This window comes from Delphinus delphis, chromosome 13 (assembly GCF_949987515.2).
Source record: "Delphinus delphis chromosome 13, mDelDel1.2, whole genome shotgun sequence".
NCBI classification, from domain to species: domain Eukaryota; kingdom Metazoa; phylum Chordata; class Mammalia; order Artiodactyla; family Delphinidae; genus Delphinus; species Delphinus delphis.
Genome location: NC_082695.1, coordinates 76,424,859 through 76,450,186, shown reverse-complemented (window position 1 = coordinate 76,450,186; position 25,328 = coordinate 76,424,859). Strand labels below are relative to the sequence as shown.

The window sequence follows — 25,328 nt, the reverse complement described above, 5'->3', positions numbered from 1 at the left end:
TTGGAACAGAAAAATAACATTAATGGAAAAACTAGTGAAATCCAAATAATTTCAGAGTAACGTACTAATGTTGGTTTCTTAGTTTTGACAAATGTATCATGGTAATATTAGATGCCTGGGAAACCAAGTGAGGAGTATACAGAAACTCTCTATACTGTCCTTGCAACTTTTCTGTAAATAGAAGATTACTTCGAAAAAAAAGTTTATTTAAAAAATCAACACCTCCATATAGAAAGAAATTTAAACTGCAGTTTGACCATAGTTTGGCATTGTATTCTGAATAGAGTATGGGCCATTGACTTATTGCTTTGAACCCATACAACCACTTAATGTTAAAAGCACGATATTATATAATATTTGTCTCCTCACATTTGCAACAACCAGAGTAATTTTAAAACAACTAGACAGATATACTAGTTGCCTCTAATATCACATTAATTCTACATGCAAGTCTGAAGGAGAAGTGTCATCTTTCCCATTTTCTCTAGTAGGGGTGCTGTCCTGTACGTTTAGAACCTCCATTTGCCTACTAGGTTGGGAGAATATTCAAAGTCCTATCAACCTAAACTCTGTCCATTGCTTCTTCCTAAAAGGAGAAACTAATGTTCCCAAGTATATTGTATCATCAGAGAACACAGTTTTCTCCCCCTGATAATTCAAATGTGCCCAGTATGTCAAAAAGACTTTCTAGACATTATTCTCTAATTTTCTCTTAACTCTTCTACAAAGTTATTCCCTATTCATTCACTTGACAAATAATTACATCATGCAGCAGTCTGAATCACACTGAACTTGAATAACAAACTGGATTATAAATTCAAAAATATGAAAGCAAATTCCACTGTAATGCTTCTGCCCCCTAGGGAGGTTTCATCGTTTCATAAACACACCCAAAACCAAGGCACAAAGTACTGCAATCTAACCCACTGTACATAATTATACAAATGTGATATAAAAACATTCTCACACACAGCACCTGAAATACCAGCATTTCTTTATCTTATTTATCAGTTTATTGTGGGTTCCAGTACACACACACACACATACACACACAGAGGTATTTTGTTTCATGGGTCATGGTAATCTTATTTAAACAGAGGACTATAAAATGGTAAAAATAATTAAGACGAAAAAAGAAATCAAACCATTCAAAAGGCAGAAATTGAAAAGGTGAAAGGGAGATGGTACAAGATTAGACTGCTTATAAGAAAAAATGGTCAGAGGAAAAGGGGAAATTTGTCATAACAATTCTCTGGGTATTTTGTGGTTTTGTAGCTGTCCTACCCTGGGCCAGTCCCTTAAATATTCTCAACCTCATGTTCCTTCTCTACAACGTTAAGATAATAATGACAGTCTACCCACTGAATTCTTTTTTAAGTATAAACAAAACGGGCAAATAAAACACAATTTTTAAAAAGCTACTTTTCACCAAAATGTGCTTTTAAAAAGACCGAAAATTGCTAACTACTGGCAGTATCTGAAAAAAAAAAAAATGAGTGTATAACTATATTTTGTAAAGCAGAAGCAACTCCTTAGCCAGCCAGAAGCTGAACAAAGTTCCTGGTTAAATGCTTACCTTGGAGACTTGTCGAAGCCACCTTAAATACTCTGTGAATGTATCAAAACAAATGTAGTAAGTCTGGCTTTGGGGTCCAGAGGAGCTAAATGCTAAACAGTGCTGGTGTTTTTTCACTTCTTCTACCTATAAAAACAAAGAGTGACAAAAACAAGTCAGAAAGCAGGACATTTACCAAGCTCATTAACTGTCCCTTAGACCAGTGAGCCTGCACAGCTTTGCATCTATCTCTTTATGTGTGCCTCTTACTACTTAAAGCATGTTAAGTTCCTAAGTCTGACCAACCAATCTGAATTACAAGGAAACCAAAAAGGGGACTATTACCTTCAATAGATTTCCCCACAACAGTGAAATTCTCTTCTTCCTGTTTAAAATTGTAACAGACTCCCTTTTTTATCCTTCTATACCCTCACAATAGGGTGCTGAGGTTCTTACTTCCTCTTAAGGAGGACTTTTACTGAAGATTTTACTTAAGAATTTTTACTGCAGGTGAATTTTTACTTAGGGGACTTTTGTATTACTCTTAATTACAACTTTTTATTAAAAGAGGTCTTCAAGCATGTTAAATAAGTTTTTTTCTTTTAGCTTATTGTGAAATTGAGATTAACCTGAAATAAAACCCTACCATAAGAAATTTCAAGTCCCAATAATGCAGCGATATAGTCAAATCAAGTTTCCACTCCCAATAAATTCTTCATAAGGAGAAAAAGTCCAAACAATAAAGTAACATGATATTACACAAACTCTTATGTTTAACTTACAGAATGAATGTTTCCTATATTTCATTTACAAAAATGACCACAAACCAAGTCACAGTGAAAGTGTAAAAAACTTCAGAAAGATCACACAGACTACATTCTGGGACCAAAATAAAATCAAGTTAAAAATCAATAATAAATCAATTAAAAATCTACATTTAGAAAGTTAATACACTTCTAAACAACTCACAGGTAAAAAAAAGAATCTGTAATCAAAACACAGAAATTCTTAGCACTAAACCATTAAAAGTACTACGTACTGAAATTTATGGAATGTAACAAAAGCAGGTACACAGAGGGAAATTTATGATTTTAAATACTCATATTAGAAAAGAAGGCAGAAAATTAATTTAATTGGCATGTATCTCAAGAACTTAGGGAAAAAATATCAAAAACAAAAACGAAGTGAACTCAAAGCAGAATGAAGGTGATAATAAAAAGCAGAAGTTAACAAAATGAAAACTGGGACTTCCCTGGTGGTGCAGTGGTTAAGAATCTGCCTGCCAATGCAGGGCACACAGGTTCGAGCCCTGGTCTGGGAAGATCCCACATGCCACGGAGCAACTAAGCCGTGCACCACGACTACTGAGCCTGCACTCTAGAGCTGGCTAGCCACAACTACTGAGCCCACGTGCCACAACTGCTGAGCCTGCGTGCCACAACTGCTGAAGCCCGCGCACCCTAGAGCCTGTGCTCCGCAACAAGAGAAGCCACCGCAATGAGAAGCCCGCGCACCGCAATGAAGAGTAGCCCCCACTCGCCACAGCCAGAGAAAGCCCGTGCGCAGCAACAAAGACCCAACGCAGCCAAAAAATTAAAAAAGAAATTTAAAAGAAAGAAATGAAAACCAAATATACAATAGAGAACATTAACAAAGCAAAATAGCAATTCTTTGAAAAGGCTAACAAAATTGAATATCAATTGATATTGATCAATGATATCAATTGAAGACATAAATATTAATAATGAAAAGGGAGACAAAACAGATTAAGCAGGGATTAAAAAGAGATTATTATAAATAATTCTGTGGCAAATTTTTAGAAAAATTTATTTTACCAACACTAAATCAAGGGAAAAAAAACAGGCCTAAATAGTCTTATTACCATTTAAGAAAATGAATACTTTTTTAATTACCAAGAAAATATCAGGCTCATATGGTTTTGTAGGTGAGTTTTATCAAAATTCCAAGAAATAGATCATTGCAAACTTGGGCAAACTCATCCACCAAACGAGAAAAGAAGAAAAAGACCCCAGCCTATTCTATGAGGCCAGTATAACGAAAAACAGATCAGAACAGTAAGAGAAAGGAAAATTACAGGCCAACCTTAGTCATGAACACTTATCTTGAACAAAATGTTGCATCAGAATCCAGCAATACAGAAAAAAATATACCAAGAACAAAAGTTGGATTTATCTCAGGAAAGATGGTTTAACATTATTGGAACTATAAAGTCATTAATCACATTAACAGATTAAAGAAGAAAACCGTATGATCACCACTACAGTTGCAGAAAAAGCATTTGATGACATTCTCCACCCATTCATCATTCATGATAAAAACTCTAAGCAAACTAAGAACACAAAGAACTCACTTAAGCCAACAAAGGATATTTATGTAAGGTAAACTTCAATGTTAATGATGAGATATCACTCTCTTACCTTACTTTTTCTGTTCAATACTGTACTAGAGTCCTGACCATTGCAATAAGACAAAGAAATGTATTGAGGAAGAAAGAAAATTGCCATTATTTGAATATGAGATGATTAGCTACACAGCAAACTCCAAAGAATCTAGAGACATTAGAATAAATAAGAAAATTTAGCAAGGTGGCTGGATATAAGATTAACACTTAAAAAATCAACCACATTTCTATACACCAAAGAGAAAATATAACTTTATAAAAATGCTATTTAAACTAATCCATATTGACAGAAATCAGGCAGTGTTTTTTGGGAATGGGTAGGAGTGAGCAGAAAAGTAGGGACAGAACAGTACAAAGGAGCACAAGGGGACTATCTGTCAAATTGTACTCATGGAAGTATAATACAGTTATCAAATTGTTATCAAAATGTACAGTATGTTGTATATCAATTATACCTCAATAAAGTTTGGCAAAGATGTAGAGAAATGTGCACTGATATGAGCATGATATGATGCAACAACCTTGGAAAACAATTGGATATCATCTTGTAAAAGTAAATGTGCATATATGTCCTATAGCCCAGTGACTGCACTCTTAAGAGCAATATTTCTCAAGGAGGTCATTATAGGAACTTTGGATTGAATAGTTCCTTGTGTACATTATGCAGGACTGTCTAATATTTTTGCATGACATTTTACTCTCTGAGCCCCTGCCCTGTAGATGCCAATAGTGTCCCCTTGCAGCAAAAGATACTAGTATTAACCAAACACACTATCTACTTTTCCCAGAACCTTTGCAATTAAGATGGAGTCATGTGACTAGTTCTGGCCAATGAGCCATGAGCAGAAGTGACATGTGTCACTTCTACAACCAGATATACAAGAGCCAGCTAATGACCCTCCAGTTACCTCTTCTTCTGCCTAAGCAGCAAAGGAAGCCACGTGTTACAAATATTATAAGAGAGAAGGACCCCCATCAGGCTGGGTTCGTACATAATTACTTGAAAAAAGAAATCTCCACCCACCCGCACTGGACAAATAGTGTGAGTGAGAAATAACTGTTACGATAAGTCACTGAGATCTGGGGGTTTTGTTACCACAGCATAACTTAGCTTACATCAACTGACTACCCAATCATTTGACAATCAAAACACTTGCACATATTACCAAATGTCCCCTTCAGGCACAGCGACAAGAGTTAAGAAATGCTGCTCTAGAAAAACTACTTGTAAACCAGGAGGCATATCAAAATAAGACTATCTCAAGAGAACTATTTATAACAGAAAACTAGAAGCAACCCAAATGTCAATCAACAAGAAAATTACTTCAGATATTTTAGAAATTTGGAACATTTACAGAGTGGAACATTATACAGAAATGAAAACCATATATAGCAAGTAATATGGAATCTTATTATGAAACATAATATTGAGTGAAAAAATTCAATCACAGAAAACCACAAACAGGATGATACCATTTTTATCAAGATCAAAACAAGCAAAACATAGTTATATGATAAAAGTTATTTCAAAACAGTAAGCAAATGATGAATACATATTCTAGGACAGTGGATTCCTCTGGGGTAGGAGGAGGCAATGGGACAGATGCAAAGAGAACTCAGGTAGAGACACTGGTATTGATGCTGCTGTACTTCCTAAATTGAGTAGTAAGTTAACAGTTACTCAGCTTATTATGCCTCATAGCTTAACAAATATTACATAAAGTATTAATGTAAATAAGTTATCTAAAAATTTATGTTCAATTTTAAAGAAGAAATTAAATAATTGTACATGAATAAAAACTTATTAAACAAATGTCTTTCAACAATTTAATAGAGCTTTAACTTCATATTTGAATTCTATATTTGAAAACATAATGATGATGCTCAAGTAGTGTGTCAAAATTGATTATCACAGCAATTACAGCACCTATCTCACACCTCATTTCTAGCTCTTTTATATAAATTAGAAAACAAAAACAAAAAAACCTCTTCCATTTACTCTCCGATTTTCCTTTAACAACAGACCAGAATGAGAAAAGGAAAGACAAACATTAATGAAAACTCACATTGCAAAGAGTGAAATATTTTTTCCTAACGTGGTTAATATAATTTTTCAACATACTCAATTATTTTTAAAGGTGTAACACAAAACAGGTTTTACAAGCTTTGTCTGTGAGAAAAAGAAGCTGTTAACTTTCTATTCACTCAATGGTAGAAGTACATCCAGTAATAGGCCTGGGAAACAGAACAAGCCTCTAGCTCTGAATAAAAATGCTAATTATAACTGGATCTTCTCTCACCTTACCTGAACATTCCACTGCTTCCCTGTCTCTGCTTCTCTGAGCACAATAATCTTTCTGACCATCTCCTTTATATGTCAAGAGATTTTTCACCCTTCAAGTTCTATCATAATTGCTACCTCCTTCATCACAAAATCCCCTGATTCCCCCCCACAAAATGTAATCTCTTCCACTTATCTTCCACCCTACTTTTTTGCACCTCTCGTAGAGCAGATATTGTTGTGTCCATCCTTCATTTCCAGATAGTAATTATAAGCTATTCGAAGGCAGAGATGGTGACTTACCCATCTTGGTATTTCTGGGATGCCAAGCAAAGTGGCTTCCCCACAGAGGATATTTAATAATAGTTATATTAAATTTGCCTATGCAAATGCCTAACACCAGAGAAGAAAGAAACAGATTGTTGACCTATCAGGGCATCAAACATTAAATATGCATTTTTAATGATGAGTTATGGAAGTAATAATGATGACTAAGTTTTCAGATCCATCCAAAGGACAAGATCTTCAGTAATAAACTATCACTAATGCTTCAATGCTCAGACATAAGTTAAGAAGCCATGGTTTCAAAATGGGTGAATGAAATAGACCTAAACACACCTCACAGACTAGCCAAATCTATCTTTTTAAATGATCAAGTATCGATCAAGAAAAAAATTTTTAATATGCCCCTGATTTCCAAAAACCCATTTCTTCATCCAAATTTACCTTTACCTTTATTAACAGATTATCATATCATTTAAAAATCAGGAAATACTGACATATAATTATGGTAATGATACCCCTACCAGTGCTTGGAGTTTATAAATAAATCTGGCAAAGAAAAGAATGTAATACCTTCCTAAGCAATCTTGTTCTTTCTGTTGATATTTTATAAATGATAGGAATAAAATAGTTAACATGCCCAAAGAAAAGCAGCCAGTATGTTGGAAATATCTATCAGCTGTATCACAGGTTTTCTCTGAAATGAGTAGCATTTCAGGTTCAAAATTCATGACTAGCTATAGTGATAAACTAAAAGTACTAACCCCACTGGTCACTAATCACAAATAAACAGAGAGGTAAGGCAAAGCGGGATCACAGATTCCTGCTAGAGAGTCTCACCTTTGATAAGCACGCCTGAATGATCCTAAGGTCATGGACTTGGGGATCACTGTACTATACTATAAAATACATACTCACAATATCAAAAGACATCTTCTCATAAATAATAATTTATCACCTACAGTCTGAAATATAACAGTGAAATTCTAGTTGCTCTATTTTCAGTCACATAGTTAAGGTGCATGTACTAAGAAGTGAACATAACCAGGGCTTCATGTGAGCCAATGGCATTGTTATTTTCCAAAACTCCACCAACCAAAAATGTCCACTGGTGGAGGCACAACAGGAATGATGAGTCAAAAACCATCTACCCCTGGGACTTCCCTGGTGGTCCAGTGGGTAAGACTCCACACTCCCAATGCAGGGGGCCTGGGTTCAATCCCTGGTCAGGGAACTAGATACCGCATGCATGCCACAACTAACAGCCCCCATGCCGCAACTAAAAGATCCCACGTGCCGCAATGAAGATCCTGCATGCTGCAATTAAGACCCAGCACAGCCAAAATAAATAAATACATAAATAGATTTTTTTTTAATTGAAATTCTTTTAAAAAAAAAAAAAACATCTACCCCTTATTACAGCAATGACTCAAAGTAAGCTTCTTAATGACACTGGGAAATCTGTTAGTATTTGGTTTGTTTTAAACTTACCTTCCCACCAATTAGTGGCAGAACATGCATCTTTCCGGTCAAGCTGTCTTTCACAGATGATACTATTAGGCAGGTCCCACACAGGATAACTTGGCGTCTGGTCCATCGGTTCACTGGCAACTGCATTTTGCCTTTACGGACATTATACATTCCTGAGAGCTGAATCCGTTCAGAGCTACCAGTGCTGTGAGGTTTTCCTGCAACAAACACAAGCAAACATTTTAGTCTTAAAGAAATGGGCTTTTTTGCTACTCATCAGCATATCAGATAAATTACTTGGACAACAGAGAATAATTATAGGGAAACAATCTAATTTATAATTGAGAGAATCTGAAACCTGCAGTAATGCAATTATGATAAGAACTACCAAATCTGCTCCACATGTACCTTTTAATATAGGTGAAGAAGAGTTTTTTCCTTAAAAAGCTTATAACCTAAGTTTCTTCTGCTATATCCTGCATAATTTAATCTTACATTTAAAACAGAAATGGCTTCAAGATTTTCATGAATGCGAGAGTTAATTTAAGTACACTAAGAAGAAAATATTATAGACTGATATAGAAAGATAACATTCAAGATCTAGCATCTAATGAAACTAATCAGTTTTAATGGAATTAGCCACTCATATTCTTCCTCCTACAGATATTTAATGTACATTTACTAATAAGGGGACAATTAAAAATAAAAGACTTGGGCTTCCCTGGTGGCAAGGTGGTTAAGAATCCACCTGCCAATGCAGGGGACACAGGTTCGAGCCCTGGTCCGGGAAGATCCCACATGCCTCGGAGCAACTAAGCCCATGCGCCACAACTACTGAGCCTGCACTCTAGAGCCCACGAGCCACAACTACTGAAGCCCGCACGCCTGGAGCCCGTGCTCCGCAACAAGAGAAGCCACCGCAATGAGAAGCCCACGCACCGCGATGAAGAGTAGACCCCGCTCACCACAACTAGAGAAAGCCGGTGCAGAGCAACGAAGACCCAACACAGCCAAAAATAAATAAATAAATAAAATAAATTTATTAAAAAAAAAAAAGAAATGGGCTTCCCTGGTGGCACAGTGGTTGAGCGTCCGCCTGTCGATGCAGGGGGCACAGGTTCGTGCCCCGGTCCGGGATGGTCCCACGTGCCACGGAGCGGCTGGGCCCGTAAGCCATGGCCGCTGAGCCTGCGCATCCAGAGCCTGTGCTCCGCAACGCGAGAGGCCACAACAGTGAGAGGCCTGCGTACCGCAAAAAAAAACAACTAACATAAATGCCAAGTAGTTTTGGTAGATGTCTAATAGCTACTGGAGAAGGAAGAACAGCAGCACCAAAAATAGATCTCAAGAAGGTCCAAAAACTGTTTGAAGCCTCCCAATACACACCTTTGGGCAGAGATGTTTGCAAACAACAAAACCAGCAGGTTTGAATTTCACTTCCTCTTTCTCCCAGTATATCAAAATGTTTTATGAAATAAATACTGTAGACTGCATAAATTTGCTTGGCCTAGGCTAGAATGAACTCTAAAAGTGGTCCACCTTTTTGAACCTGGGCCCAGCAAACAACTACACAGCTAGCATCCTCAGTGGAGAGCTCCACTGAGATGTTTGTCTACCAAATGCTAACACCCCCACAAAGGGATAGGAAGCCCAGGAGACTTCCATATAGATAGGGCTTGTCAAAGTCTGCCAGTGATGGATCAGACCACAGTCATTCACTTGTTGCATTCTGCACAAGTTCATTTACACCCACAGAGAGAGATGCCCAGGCTCCCAGTCTAAGAGCTCCTCTCTACATTATAGTCTCTCTTCCTGTAGAGAAGAAGTGGGACAGAAGGAGATTCAGAAAACTGAAAGGTACGTGCAAGGCTAAAAATAATGGACAACACATTTACAAAATCCAATCTCCATGACTGTAATACACTAACATTCTTTAACAAGGGATCTGATATAAATACTTACACACAAACACACACTAATGAATGCAAAGAAGCAGGCATTTTATTCAGTTACATCAGAGAGTGGCTTCAAGGGCACTTGTTAACCCGTCACAGTTATAGAGATCTGTGATTTAATTAGAGACTGAAGAAGAAGACAACAGAGGTACAAAAGCAACAGACCTTCAATTCTCCAACTCCACAAAAATCCTAGAGAAAGCCCCAGAGCAAATCGCCAGATGGAGGACTAAGGCTAGAAGGGATACATACGAGAAAAGTATGGAGACACCAACAGACACTGGCTTTTTGGTCCCTCTTTAGAAAAATTGCCAAGGGGCCTGAACAGTCCTGGAACCTAATGGTAAGATTAGTCTGTCCCTGCCCTAAACATCCCAGTCTGAACCAATGCCCACCAGATTAAAGTTGGATCCACTGTTGTAACTCTTCCTTTAGAAATAATCCTACAGGTTTAAGGCATTTCTTATACGATCTGGGGCGAAAGATGGACAGCAAAAGCAAGTATTTCAAGCTGAGAGAGAAACCTGAACACAACAGAGAATGATTTAAAACATGCTTCCCCTCTCTTACTCACTTGGCACATGGCAATTTGATAAGATTTGACATATGTAAACCTATAAATGAGCTGGAAAACGAGCACACTGATCATCGCTAACAGTTTCTCGTGCCCACTGTGATCCCTCCCTCTCCCTCCCACCCCACCTCCCACCCCCACCTAGGGCCTCCCACGCTCAGGCGACTGCTGATCTGTTTTGTCACTTTTTGTCCGTGTTGTTGAGTGTGCCAAGAGTTCATTCCTTTTTATTGCTGAGTAGTATTCCACTGCATGAATATATCACATTTTGTTTAACCATTCATCTGCTGATAGACATTTGGACTGTTTCCACATTGTTTGCTTATCTTGACTGAAAACATTGGTATAAACATTCTTGTGTGGATATATCCTTTTATTTATCTTGGGTAAACACGTGGGACTGGAATGGCTGGGTTGTACTATTTGACATGTCCATCTCTAATGCAGGAGAGTTCCAGTTGCTCTACCTCCTTGTCAACACTTTTAGCTGTTCTAGTACACATGTAATGGTACCTCATTATAGATTAAATTTGCATTCTCCTAATGATGCTGATCATCTTCTCAAGAGCTTATTTGCAATTCACATACCTTCTTTGCTGAGGTGACTAATTCAAATCTTGTATCTAATTTTAACTGGATTGAGTTCCTCACATATTCTGAATACAAGTCCTTTGTCAAATGTGTAACTTGCAAATATTTTCTCCCAGTCTGGCTTGCTTTTTCATTTTCTTGACAGTACTTTGGGAAAGCAAAAGTTTTGATTTTAATGAAGTCCAAATATCTGATTTAGCTTTCACAATTAGTGTTTTTTGTGTTGTATTTAAGAACTCTCTGACAAACTCAAGGTCACTATAATTTTCTCCTATGTTTTCTGCTGTAAGTTTCATAGGTTTAATTCTCACATTTAGGCCGATAATTAATTTCAAGTTAATTTTTGTACACAGCAAGAAATAAGTAGAGGTTCAGGAGGTTTTTATTTTTGTTTTTTGACAAGTGGCTATCTAAATTATTCCATAACTTTCTGTTAAAAAGATTATCCATTGGGAGTTCCCTGGTAGCACAGTGGTTAAGAATCCGCCTGCCAATGCAGGGGACATGGGTTCGAGCCCTGGTCCAGGAAGATCCCACATGCCGCAAAGCAACTAAGCCCGTGAGCCACAACTACTGAGCCTGCATTCTGGAGCCCGTGAGCCACAACTACAGAGCCCATGTACTGCAACTACTGAAGCCCGCGTGGCCTAGAGCCCGTGCTCTGCAACAAGAGAAGCCACTGCACTGAGTAGCCCGCACACCCCAACGAAGAGTAGCCCCTGCTCGCCGCAACTAGAGAAAGCCCGTGGGCAGCAACGAAGATCCAACACAGCCAAAAATAAAAAATATAAATAAATAAATAATTTTATTTAAAAAAAAAAAGATTATCCATTCCCGCTGAAGTGCTTTGGCACCTGTATCAAAATTCTATTGACCATAGTTTGGTGGGTCAATTTCTTGGTTCTTCCCATCCCACTCATCTATTTGTCTATCTTCGACCAATATCACAGTATCCTGATTACTGAATCTTTATAATTAGTCTTGAAATCAGGTAAAATGAGTCCTCTCCTGTGAAGAATGACAGCTTTACTTCTTCCACTGCAATCAGGCTGTCTTTTATTTCTTTTTCTTGCCTTGCTGCACAAGCTAGAACCTTCCATATAATAATGAACAGAATTAGCGAAAGCAGACATCCTTTCCGTTTTCCTAATCTTAGGGGAGTAGCATTCAGTTTTTCGAAATCTTTTTTTTTTTTTTTTTGCGGTACAAGGGCCTCTCACTGTTTTGGCCTCTCCCGCTGTGGAGCACAGGCTCCGGACGTGCAGGCCCAGCGGCCACGGCCCACGGGCCCAGCCGCTCCACGGCACATGGGATCCCCCCAGACTGGGGCACGAACCCGCGTCTGCTGCATCAGCAGGCAGACTCTCAACCACTGCACCACCAGGGAAGCCCTAGCATTCAGTTTTTCACCATTAAGAACAACAAATTGGCACAGGGAACTATATTCAATAGTTCCAACCGATAATGGAAAAGAATCTGATAAAGAATATATATATATATATATATATATATATATATATATATATATATATATATATATATATATATATATAAAAACATTCTGGGGGTCTTCCCTGGTGGTGCAGTGGTTAAGAATCTGCCTGCCAATGCAGGAAACACTGGTTCAATCCCTGGTCCTGGAAGATCCCACATGCCACGGAGCAACTAAGCCTGTGCGCCACAACTACTGAGCCTGCACTCTAGAGCCCGTGAGCCACAACTGCTGAGCCTGCATGCTGCAACTACTGAAGCCCGCACACCTAGAGCCTGTGCTCTGCAACAAGGGAAGCCACCACAATGAGAAGCCCGCACACTGCAACAAAGAGTAGCCCCCGCTCACCGCAACCAGAGAAAGCCCACGTGCAGCAACAAAGACCCAACACAGCCAAAAATAAATAAATAAAAATTTTTAAATGGTTAAAAACATTCTGGATTTGGTGTCAGGGGCGAGGGTATTGCTGGCTTCATAGACTGAGCTGAAGAATTCTTTCCTCTACTTTTCTGGAATAATTTGGATGAAATTGGTATCATTTCATCCTTAAACATCTGGTCGAATTCCCCAGTGGAGACTTCTGGATCTGGAGTCTTGCTTTTTCTGGTTTTTGTTTGTTTGTTTGTTTTTTGTTGTGTGTGGGGGGGAGAGTGTTTAACTATAAGTTCAATTTCTTTACTAGAGTTAGGGCTATGCTATTCCATTATCTAGATATTCTTGAGTAAGCCTTCGTGGTTTGACTTTTTAAAAGTTTGTCCATTTCATTTAAGTTTTCATATAGTTGACATACAGTTGTTCACAATATTTCCTTATTATCCTTTTAATATCAATAAAAAACTGTAGTGATGTCACCTCTTTCATTCCTGATACTGGCAACGTACCTCTTCCTTTTTTTTCTTCTGTTTTGTAAATAAGTTCATTTGTATCTTTTTTTTTTAATTCCACATATAAGCGATATTGTATGATATTTGTCTTTGTCTGGCTTACTTCACTTAGTATGATAATCTCCAGGTCCATCCATGTTGCTGCAAATGGCATTATTTCATTCTTATGGCTGAGTAATATTCCATTGTATATATATATACCGCATCTTCTTTAGCCATTCATCTGTTGATGGACATTTAGGTTGCTTCCATGTCTCGGCTATTGTAAACAGTGCCACAATGAATGTTGGGGTGCATATACATTTTTGAATTATGGTTTTCTCTGGGTATATGCCCAGGAGTGGGATTGCAGGATCATATGGTAACTCTATTTTTAGTTTTTTAAAGAACCTCCATACTATTCTCCATAGTGGTTCTACCAATTTACATTCCCACCAATAGTGCAGGAGGGTTCCTTTTTCTCCACACTCTCTCCAGAATTTATTATTTGTAGACTTTTTGACCAGAGTGAGGTGATACCTCATTGTAGTCTTGATTTGCATTTCTCTAACGATTATCAATGTTGAGCATTTTTTCATATGTCTGTTGGCCTGTAGCCTTGATCTGCATTTCTCTAACGATTATCAATGTTGAGCATTTTTTCATATGTCTGTTGGCCATCTGTATGCCTTCTTTGGAGAAATGTCTATTTAGATCTTCTGCCCATTTTTTAATTGGGTTGTTTGGTTTTTTGGATATTGAGTTCTATGAATTGTGTGTATATTTTGGAAATTAATCCCTTTCAGTCTGCATTGTTTGCAAATATTTTCTCCCATTCTGTAGGTTGCCTTTTGGTTTTGTTTATGGTTTCCTTCACTGTGCAAAAGCTTTTATGATTAATTAGGTCCCATTTGTTTATTTTTGTTTTCACTTCCATTACTCTAGGAGATGAACTTCTATCTTTTCTTTTCTTGATCAGTTTAGATTAGAAGATTACCAATTTTATTTTTTATTTATTTTTTTCACATAAAAATGTTTATTATAATATTTTATAACTTTGTTTGGATTTATTATATCTTTTTTCTCATAAAAAACTGAGGGAGGAGTTTTTGTCTTTATTTTAAAGATAAGAATATTAAATAAAGTGTTTAAATTATTTTGTCCTATGTCACAAGTTGGTTTATACAGGACCAATATACAAAACTAGAGGATCAGATTATTCATTGTCTTTTTACTGCCCCATATTTCCTCCCAACAACAGTTAGCAAAGAATACAAGATTTGATCTTTACGAGTCATCCATCCATTTTTTTTTAAAACACCTTTATTAGAGCATAACTGCTTCACAATGGTGTGTTAGTTTCTGCTTTATAACAAAGTGAATCAGCTATACATATATATCCCCCTATCTCCTCCCTCTTGCATTTCCCTCCCACCCTCCCTATTCCACCCCTCTAGGTGGTCACAAAGCACCGAGCTGATCTCCCTGTGCTATGCGGCTGCTTCCTACTAGCTATTTTACATTTGGTAGTGTATATATGTCCATGCCACTCTCTCACTTCATCCCAGCTTACCCTTCCCCCTTCCTCCAATTTTATTAAACAACTCAAAGAACCAGGTTTCGGTTTCATTCTCTACTGTTTTTCTGTTTATGGTTTCATTTATATCTGTTCTTATCATTGTTTCTCTTACTAATTTTAGGATTAATTTTTGCTTATTTTTTCTATTTTCTTCATGTGGAAACTGAGGTCACTGACTTGAGGCTTTTCTTTTTTCTTAATATAGGCATTTAAGTGCTATAAACTTCCTTCTAAGTACTGCTTTAGCTGCATTCCACAAATTCTGGTATGTTGTGGTTTCAGGTTACTAATTGTTTCTCTCCAGTGTTTAATCTACTGTTAATTCCATCCAGTGTACTTCTCATCTCTAGAAGTTCAATTTGGCTATATGTGGGTACATACTTATATACACATACATATACACATATATGTATATATCTTCCATGTCACTCCTTAATATGCCTTTTTTTACCTTCATGAATATATGAAACAATTATAATAGCTGCTTAAGTGTCCCTGTCAACTAATTCTATCATCTGTATCACTTCTGTGTCAGTTTTATTTTATCATTTTCTCTTATAGGTCTTATTTTCCTGCTTCTTTGCACACCTGGTAATTTTTGTTTGGATGCTAGTCATTAGGAGTTTTATCTTGTCGAGTGCTGGATATTTTTGTATTTATATGAATATTATGGAGTTTTGTTCTGGGACACAATTAAGTTAGTTGAAAACAGTTTGGTTCTTACCAGGCTTGCTCTCTGGGATTTGTCATATAAGACCAGAGCAGCCTTAAGTCTAGATTTATAATACCAATATTAGCAAGCAATACTCTAACTGACATCCTCTAAATTATAAGATTCTCCAGTCTGGCTGGTAGGAGCATGAACTTTGCCTGGCCCTGTGTGAGCTTCAAGGTTTATTCCCTCTGCTCCTTTTCAGTGTTTTTAAACCCCAGCCTCACATAGTTTCTTCTTCACATAAATGACTGATCAGCACTCAGCTGAAGGCTCAATGATGACTCCTTGCACATGTCCAGGACTCTCTGAGCAGCTCTTTCCTCTCCAGCACTCTACTCTGTACACTCAAACTGCTTAGCTTCAATGGACTCCCAGCTCTGTCTCCTGAACTCACTGTGCATACCAGGCTCTGCCTGGGTTCCTCCTCCCTACAACTTAATCCTGGAACTCTTTCCCACCGTCAGTAAGATGATACAGGTTTAGGGTTGTTTTAATCTGTTTCCTTTCTCTCAAGGAGCACACCTGTTGTGGGATTTTGTGTCTTGTGCTGCCTGATGCCCAATGTCTGAAAGCTGTTTCATATATTTCATCTGATTTTTAGTTGTTTCTTCTTTTAGGTTAAAGAGTAAATGCAGTCGCTGTTACTCCATCTTGGCTGGAACCAAGTGCCAAATATTTAAATTTAATTCTTTCTCATACATACCGTTCACTTTTATAGATTACAAAAGTATGTTTCACATAATTAAAGATTTTCGTTAAAGTGCGGGTTCTCAATATATTCCTGTATTCAGAAATTCAGAGAAACTCTGTGGGACCAGTAGACTAGAAGAGCTATCTGCTCTTGTCCAAAAATAGCTCCAAACTTCAGTATTATCATAGTTCTTTGACTCTTCTTTTCCAATTATTGACAGTAATGAGTATATAAGCAACTTCTAATTTACTGCCTTACTTTACATTCAATCCTAAAACAATAGGCCTAAAGTTAGCTCTCTACCCTCTTTCAAAGTAAAGGTCTAAACTTTGTGCTCTTTTCCTTCACTCAGAGGGCCTTCTTGACTTGCATATTTATAAGTATTAATCTAAATAGTTCAGTCTTCTGAACGATTCACTTCTGGTTAAGCTGGGTGTCACTATACTACCTTTCAAAAACAAATGTAAAAAGAATAATGCATAGTTCATTAATCTCTCTACACTGTCACAAATATTAGAACTTCAACCTTAACGGATATAACTAAGATAACTGGATAGACCAACTCTGACAGAAAAATCCTGAGAATTCTAAAATAACCTCCTTTGTTGACTCAGGTGGGAGTAGGACAGATTGTTACAGCAGTTGCTTCAGACAGAGTGGTTTTTAAAAGTATGGTCCCAAGACCAGTAGTACCAGAATCACCTGGAAACTTATCAGAAACACAAATTCTCAGGCCCCACCCTAGAAGTACAGAATTGGCATCTCTGAGGATGAAGCCCAGTAATCTGTATTTTAACAAGCCCTATATACATAAACAGCAGTCTGGATCAAAGAACAGAGATCGTTGTGATGATCAGAAAAACCCCTCCAGTTTTAAAAATAAGAGTTTGGGTTTTTGCTCGTTTCTTTTCTTTTTCTTCTCTCTTCTCCTTCTCTTCTCTTCTGTAGTTTAAAGCCTAAACTTGGTGGGAGGGAGACGCAAGAGGGAGGGGATATGGGGATATATGTATACGTATAGCTGATTCACTTTGTTATACAGCAGAAACTAACACAACATTGTAAAGCAATTATACTCCAAGAAAGATGTTAAAAAAAAAAAGACTAAACTTAAATGTTATTCCTCAAGATGAGAGAATTTCAGCTTTCAGGAGGAGTGAAGAATATAATAAAACATCACTTCTTTGGATCTTACTAACTTAGAATTTTGACCAGGAGCTTCTGAAATTAAGTCTACTCATGTTTTATCTTTCATAAGGGAATTTTATTAAATAAATGAATAAACATGATTAGAAGAGAAGTATTTATTTAAAGAAAACTAACTACAGTCCATTCTGCTACAATATGTTTCATTAATACTAATTAATTCATTTATGATCATAAATAGGGGAATGAAGTCAGTATGATATGCATAGTATTGGTCCATAAGGATTTACTCTAGGCACGGGGAGCCAGAATATTGGGAGTGGAATTATAACTTTCAAAAACAAAGGAAAAAAGCCCATGGTAAATGCAGTCTCAATGTCCACAAGTCAACATTTCTACTCTTATGTAATTGTGCATTTTTTTTTTAATTTTTTTTTAATTGTGCATTTTTAATATTCCCTAATATTGTGTCTGTAGCTTCCAGACACAACAAGTTACCTGCCTAGGCTGCCCAGGTTATCCCCTGAGGTATCCATTATTATTTTTGTTAGTATTTTGGTTATAAAGATGCTTGGACTTAGAGTCCTGCCACTCTCCAACTCTATTTTCCCATAAACATTTTTATTTTTAATTTTCAACTTTGGAGAACATAAGTTTCGGGAACATATATAGTAGCAGAAACACCTGCTTTAACTAGAAGCAGTTGTTTAACTGAACAACACAGAAATAAGTACAAATTTGGTTGTTGCCAATTACATGTCTTTGTCAAATATATCCTAGTGTCTATCTGTGGTAGTTTGAAAATATGTCCACAAATTTTTTTTAATTCTTCCCTTCAAAGGTGGAGCCCAATCCCATTCCCTTTGCTTGTGGACTGTACTTAGCGACTAGCTTCTAACAAATAGAATGTAGCAGACTCAATGGCTGCTGTAACTTCTGAAACCAGGTCATAAAAGGCAAATAGCTTCCACCTTACCCCCTCTAGGATCACTCCCTCTGAGGAAGCCAGCTGCCATGCGGACACCCTAGGGACTCTATGAAAAGGCCAACAGGTGAGGAACTGAAACTTCCTGCCAACAGCCGAAAGGAAACTGAGGCCTCTTCAGAAGCCAGGTGAGCAAGCCATACTGGAAAGATCCTCCAGTCCCTGTCAAGCCCCTAGATCCTCCAGTCCCTGTCAAGAGAACTGTGCCCCTAGGACATCTTGGCTGCAAACTTCGTGATAATCTCTAGCCAGAACTACCCAGCTAAGTCACTCCAGACTCAGAGAAATCATGAGACAATAAATGTGTGCTGTTTGAAGCCACTGAGTTTTGAGGCAATAACTAATACAACTTTACTGTGTTGGTTTCACTTAGTTCTATTTACCTGAACATAGTGAAACATAAATAACCTACATTTCCCTAAGATAATCTACAAAAATATTTACAGGACTTTGGATAACCTAGTGAGGGTCTAGTGTAATCCAAAATAATAAAAACAATAATAAGAACAGCACGTTAAGCAATCACAATGTCAACAACTTGAAAGAATGAAAGTATTCATGATAATACAGCACCAAAAAGTAAGAAAGTCTGATCAGTACATAAGACATAGTGGAAGAATTTACCATGTCCCTGGAGCTGAAAATGGTCAGAAGTAAGTGAGAACACTCAACTCTCACCTCACCTTCTCTACCTTTAGAGCTTAGATTGATAAAACTAGTTGCTTATTGCATATAAATCCTTAAATCCTTCTTGACTACCTGAAGTGTCAGAAAGACTGAATTAAATTATTTGCCCAGGTTCATTTCAAGAGCTGGCAGAAGGATTTAGACGACCCCATAACAAAGGTCCAGAGACCTGAGCGTTGAACTGGCAGCTGGGAATTTTGTCTCAGAGCTGAAAGTCGAAGCAAGCTCAGCAAGGTGTGCTGGCAGGAGCTTTGAAACAGATTTAAGACTAGTTGCTTTTAGCTGATGGAAATGACAACCAGCTGCTAAATATATTTGGGAGATGGTTAATTTACGCATCAGATCAAAATATACAAAGTCAACTGCCCAGTAAATCTTGCTTCTTACTGACAGCTACTCAATCTGATAAGGTTTATTTATGCCTCCCAAATTAGTGTAGACCCTTATCCCTGAGAAATGTCATGCCCTGAACCTTTCTCTAATCTCTAAGTTCTTGAATACCACCAGAGCTTATAATTCCCCCTATAATATTCATAAAAATAGTGCCTGGAAAATGTGCGCTACCCCTTCACACTCGTACAGATTATGTAAACACAGGGCCAAAGTAATTTTTAAAAAATCCACCAAAGCAAACTCTAATACAAACCAGTAAAATTATCCATAAATTTTAAAACTCTGAAAAATCAAATAAAGATAATTACTATGACTATACATTGTGTGCAACGATATTAAATTAAACGATAACTTAAACGACATTAAATTAAATTAAAATGCTGAAAGGAAATGCTGCATGAAGACAAGCTACAACGGAGGGCCTCAGACTTTAGCATGCACCAAAACCACCAGGAAGGCCTTGCTATAAACAGACTGCAAGGCTCCACCACCCAGAGTTTCTGACTCAGTAATTCTGGGTGGAGGCCTGAGATTTTGCTGATGTTGCAGGTCTGAGGACCACAATTTGAGACCCACTGAGTTACAGTATCAGGTTAACAATGACTTTTTGACCTGGTGGATCATCTGCGTTTGATTAACACTGACCAAAGAAGCAGGTGAATCAATTTGGGGAAAAGACGAGGGAGGCAGCTGGGAATGAACTAGAAAGCTGGTGCTGCCTTTTACACTCCCCTCCTCCCTCCTTCCTCCCCGCACCTCCTGTCCTCGCAGGGAACTAGATTCATTGCCTAGGCATATTTAAACTCCATCATCAAAATTATCCCTTAGTTATCTGAATATCCGATGCTCATGTCTCTTCATGGGACATATATTTAGAGAAGGTATTTTCTTCAAATGTGGGTTTCATTACAATTTTGCATTCCAGAGACTACAACCTTTCCCTGCTTTATGAGCTTCTTCAGCTCAGTTCCAGAGCACTATATGGCTAGCTGGTGTGGCCTCCCCTCATTAACTTCATATTTGGCAAAAATACACATTTGAAAGACTTTATCAAATCAACCTGCACCTGTCAGTTCAATGTCTTCACCATCTGTTACTTCCCAGAAATGGCAGTCTCATCTTTCCTGTGCATGACCAGACCATACCTTAAGAGCCTTTTCAACATTCTCTTGAGATTTCTTTCTCATCTGACGAGCATTTTTTTCCTTGGCTACAACAATCACCGAAACAGTTTCACTCACTTTTTTGTTGTCATTTCCATTATAATGAATGGTAGACTTGTTCAGGTCCATACATTTGTTAAACTTCTACCACATTTGACATTCTTAAATTACCTACACCTTCTATTTTCTGGCTAAAAACCCTCCCTTCGGTAGACTTCAGAATTCTCATCACCTGCTTTCCCAGCTGCCTTATTTCTGTGGTAGTTCTCCACAAAGAATAATGGCATAAGGCACAAGCATTAAAGCACCATTTGTGAGGAGAAACAGCTGAACTTCACTGAAATGACGAGGCTGGGCAGCAGGCCTCAGGGTAGGCTCGATTCAAATTTGTGCCCCAGAAAAACTGCAAATTACTATATATCATGAGGTTTTAGAGACCTCAGGAATCACTAAATCTTAAATCTGAGAATGCCTAATGGTCAGTATACCCTATTTACTCTAACTGCTCCCAAAAGAATAAACAACACACTCACTACCTCCTGTAGATACAAATTGGGACTTGTGTCAGAGGTGATGCATGCTGCTGTGCATGTGGAAATCAGGATGATGAAGCTAGACAGCTCCACAGCTCCAGCTGAATCAAGTCTTCACTGTGAGATGATTTTATTAGGAGTGCTGGAACGTTCTAGCCAGGCACCCACACACATGCAAACACTAAAATAAAAATTCTAAAATCAAGCATGAATAATTTTTGGATAATCCACACCGCTATTCCTCTCTCCTAAGACATAGTAAAAAACAAAACAAAAAAACTATATTTCAGTTCGCTTTGCCTAGAAGAACAGACTTCAGCCAAGGTGACTTGACAAGGTAACAAAGAACAATATCGACATAATCACGTAAGATGCAATGTGATTCAAAATTCTTTTCCACAGTGGTTCTCTCTGAGAGATGAGGTTAGAGTTTACTTTCCACTTTATAATACATACTGATAACGTGTAATTTGACTTTTAAAAACAAAAACAAAGATTTCAAAAGCAGAACAATTTCCGAAAAACCTTATTTTCCCCTACTCTCTACTGCATTAGGTAACATTCATTTGACTACCTACCCATTTCCCTACAAGGCTGATTACACCAAAGATGATGAGTCTAGATTCGGAAGTTCTAACACTGTCCTTAAACTATTTTGTACAAACATAATCTCAGAAATGTCTAAAACTCACCCATTCCAAATAGATGACAATTCCTCAACTTATTAGAAATCTCTAAAAAAAAATTATAAAACCTCCCACATTTAGCCCATTCCTATGATTTACTTATAGGAAACTTCAAGATCTTTATTTTAAACTTTCTCAGAATCACACACAAAATCCACTATGGGGCTTCCCTGGTGGCACAGTGGTTGAGAGTACACCTGCCAATGCAGGGGACGCGGGTTCGTGCCCCGGTCCGGGAAGATCCCACATGCCGCGGAGCGGCTGGGCCTGTGAGCCATGGCCGCTGAGCCTGCGCGTCCGGAGCCTGTGCTCCGCAACGGGAAAGGCCACAGCAGTGAGAGGCCCGCGTACCGCAAAAAAAAAAAAAAAATCCACTATGTTTCCACTGAAATTTTTTCAATTATTATTTTAAGTACAACTCTATCATCAAAAGTTTAAAAGAAAGGGGAGTTAAAAACAAGAAAATAAACATAATCCTACTTTCTTCCCAGTATTATAAATATTTTGCTGAATTTTTTCAGTTTTTTTTAAAATTTGCAAATCATTTACATACATATAATCATAACATGCCCAGCATTTTATATCCTGCTTTATTTAGCCTTCTATTGTATCATACATCTTCCCAAGTTCTCAGCCTTTCTATTTAAAAGACTGGCAAGATACGCTCATAGAACTATCCTTTGTTTTCTCATTTCTTCATTATTGATAACTGTTTCTTCATTTTCATTCTATGAATTGCTAAATCAAAGTTCATGACTTTTTTTGTTTTTTGCGGTATGCGGGCCTCTCACTGTTGTGGCCCCTCCCGTTGTGGAGCACAGGCTCTGGACGCGCAGGCTCAGCGGCCATGGCTCACGGGCCCAGCCGCTCCGCGGCACGCGGGATCCTCCCGGACCGGGGCACAAACCCGCGTCCCCTGCATCGGCAGGCGGACTCTCAACCACTGCGCCACCAGGGAAGCCCATGACTTTTTTTTACAACTCCTAATCCCTCTTCAATATCACCAGTTCTCCCTAGACAAAAACTATAAATCAGCTATAAATCAAAATAAGCATGTTTCTACTACTGAATACTTTTCCCAAAGAAATAAGTAAGCTTTCCAGACATCCCAAGAACATGTGAAAGAAAACAATAGCACACCAAGCCATTTAATTAATAAAAATGAACCTATATCCACCACCCACAATGAAAGTAGGTTTCACATTGTTGATACCAGTAGCTGTGTTTGAATAAGACATGTGAAGTCACTACTTCTCAAATAATGATTAAAAGAAAATAGACTAAAAAGTAAACAAAAAAAAAATCTATAATTTTCTGGTGAAAACTTTCGTATTTGTACACAAATAAGCATTCTAATTTCATCTAGGACTCCATACTGGTTTTCCTCTCTACTCCCAACCCTGCAAAAGAACAGCTTTTCACTAGCTGGGAAAAGTCAGAGGGAGAGGTTACTCTGCCTTAAGTTACTAACTGATCGTGACTCTCAAGAGCAGCAAAACACCTAGCAACGAAAAAAAAGCATTTCCAGACAACTACAATGAAAAGGAAATAGCTGTAATTGACTAGCATGAATTTTACAGCCCTTGCTATCATAAAAGCTATTAAGTCTTTCAGATCTAAGATATGGATTTAATTCCTTGGTAACCAAAGAATTTATTCACAAGTAAGTCTTTTGATTTTCAAAGGGATCAAGAACCCTAGAACTTCAGTCTTCCTGGGCTTCAGAGTTCCTCCAACTACCACATCCCTTGGTCTGTAGATTCCAGAGTAGGCCAAACACACAGTCTACTACTAGGTGTGGCTCTTTCCAAAGTGCAGGTCCAAAGCCCAGCACAGTATCTCCAATAGCCTAAGTGCTCTACAAGCACCTGCTGCATAGACAAAAACACTCCTATGTTTAGGCCAGAGAAAACAGCCAGTTCTCAACATACACAGCAAATTACAAAAAGTATACAATCAATAGCTATGTGTTTGGGAAAAACAAAGGACAGGACAGAAAATAAGTGGCTCAAAACCAACTTCCTAGTCTCTAAGAATCTATAGTTTATACTACATGGGAAAACATTTGCCTGGAATTATCAGCCAAATATTTCAAGCTTCTTCTCTAGAAACATAAAAGTTTTTCTTTTTTTTAAGGAAAGGGGGTATTATCAATAGGCAAAAGAAAGTCGTTCAGCTGAATTAGTTACAGTATACATGCAGTTTTGAAAAAAATAGCCTGTCATTTTCATCATAAAGTATATTATGAGTATGATGATAAACCAATACACATATAAACATTCAAACAAAGTAGGTCTGACAAAAGGATGAGTAACAGGGATCACACCAGGAAGAATCAGAAATGAGGATAAATGAAGGTTTGTGTTTACAACAGGGATAATGTCCATTTATCATTTTTAGTATCCCTGGAAATTAGAGAGCAAAATCTGCCTCCAAAACTTGCTGACAATAGAAAAGAAGTATTTGCTAGCTCATTCTCCAGACTATAAATAAAGCGGCCAGTAACACAAAAACTTTTTTTAAAAAATAAATTTATTTTATTTATTTATTTTTGGCTGTGTTGGGTCTTTGTTGCTGTGCGCGGGCTTTCTCTACTCTTCGTTGTGGTGCACGGTCTCCTCATTGCGGTGGCTTCTCTTGTTGCAGAGCATGGGCTCTAGGCTCACGGGCTTCAGTAGTTGTGGCACGCGGGCCTGAGTAGTTGTGGCTTGCAGCTCTAGAGCACAGGCTCAGTAGTTGTGACACACGTGCTTCCTTGCTCCGCACGCGGCCTGTGGGATCTTCCCGGACCAAGGCTCGAACCTGTGTCTCCTGCATTGGCAGGTGGATCTTTAACCACTGTGCCACGAGGGAAGTCCAGAAAACAAAAACTTTTGAGAAACATGAATTTCCAGGTACTATGGAACCTTATACCAGAAATGTAAAAGTCAGCTTTTCCTTTTCACCGTGATTTATAGAAGCAATATATTATTGCAATGGATTTATTTACAATTATATTGCAATTCCAGGTCATACTTTTCATTCCTAAATTATCAAAGAGAAGTTTTAATTTTAGTAGGGCAATAAATTATAAAATGTCATTACTCGGACTTCCCTGGTGGTCCAGCAGTTAAGAATCTGCCTTCCAATGCAGGGAACGCGGTTAGATCCCTAGTCAGGGAACTAAGATCCCACATGCCACAGGGCAACTAAGCCTACGTGTCACAACTACTGAGCCCGCATGCCACAAGTAGAGAGTCCGCATGCCACAACTACTGAGCCTGCGTGC

General features: G+C 37.9%; 1 protein-coding gene across 1 annotated transcript in view; it reads right to left on the bottom strand.

Moving 5' to 3' along the window:
* Positions 1-25,328, bottom strand: part of PHLPP1 (PH domain and leucine rich repeat protein phosphatase 1) — a 213,205-nt gene that overhangs the window by 98,149 nt on the left and 89,728 nt on the right. Inside the window, exons 2-3 of the mRNA XM_060029176.1 lie at positions 8,032-8,228; positions 1,577-1,702 (exon numbers count right to left, since the gene is read on the bottom strand). Coding sequence (XP_059885159.1) covers positions 1,577-1,702; positions 8,032-8,228 — 323 coding nt within the window. The remainder of the gene's footprint in view (positions 1-1,576; positions 1,703-8,031; positions 8,229-25,328) is intronic.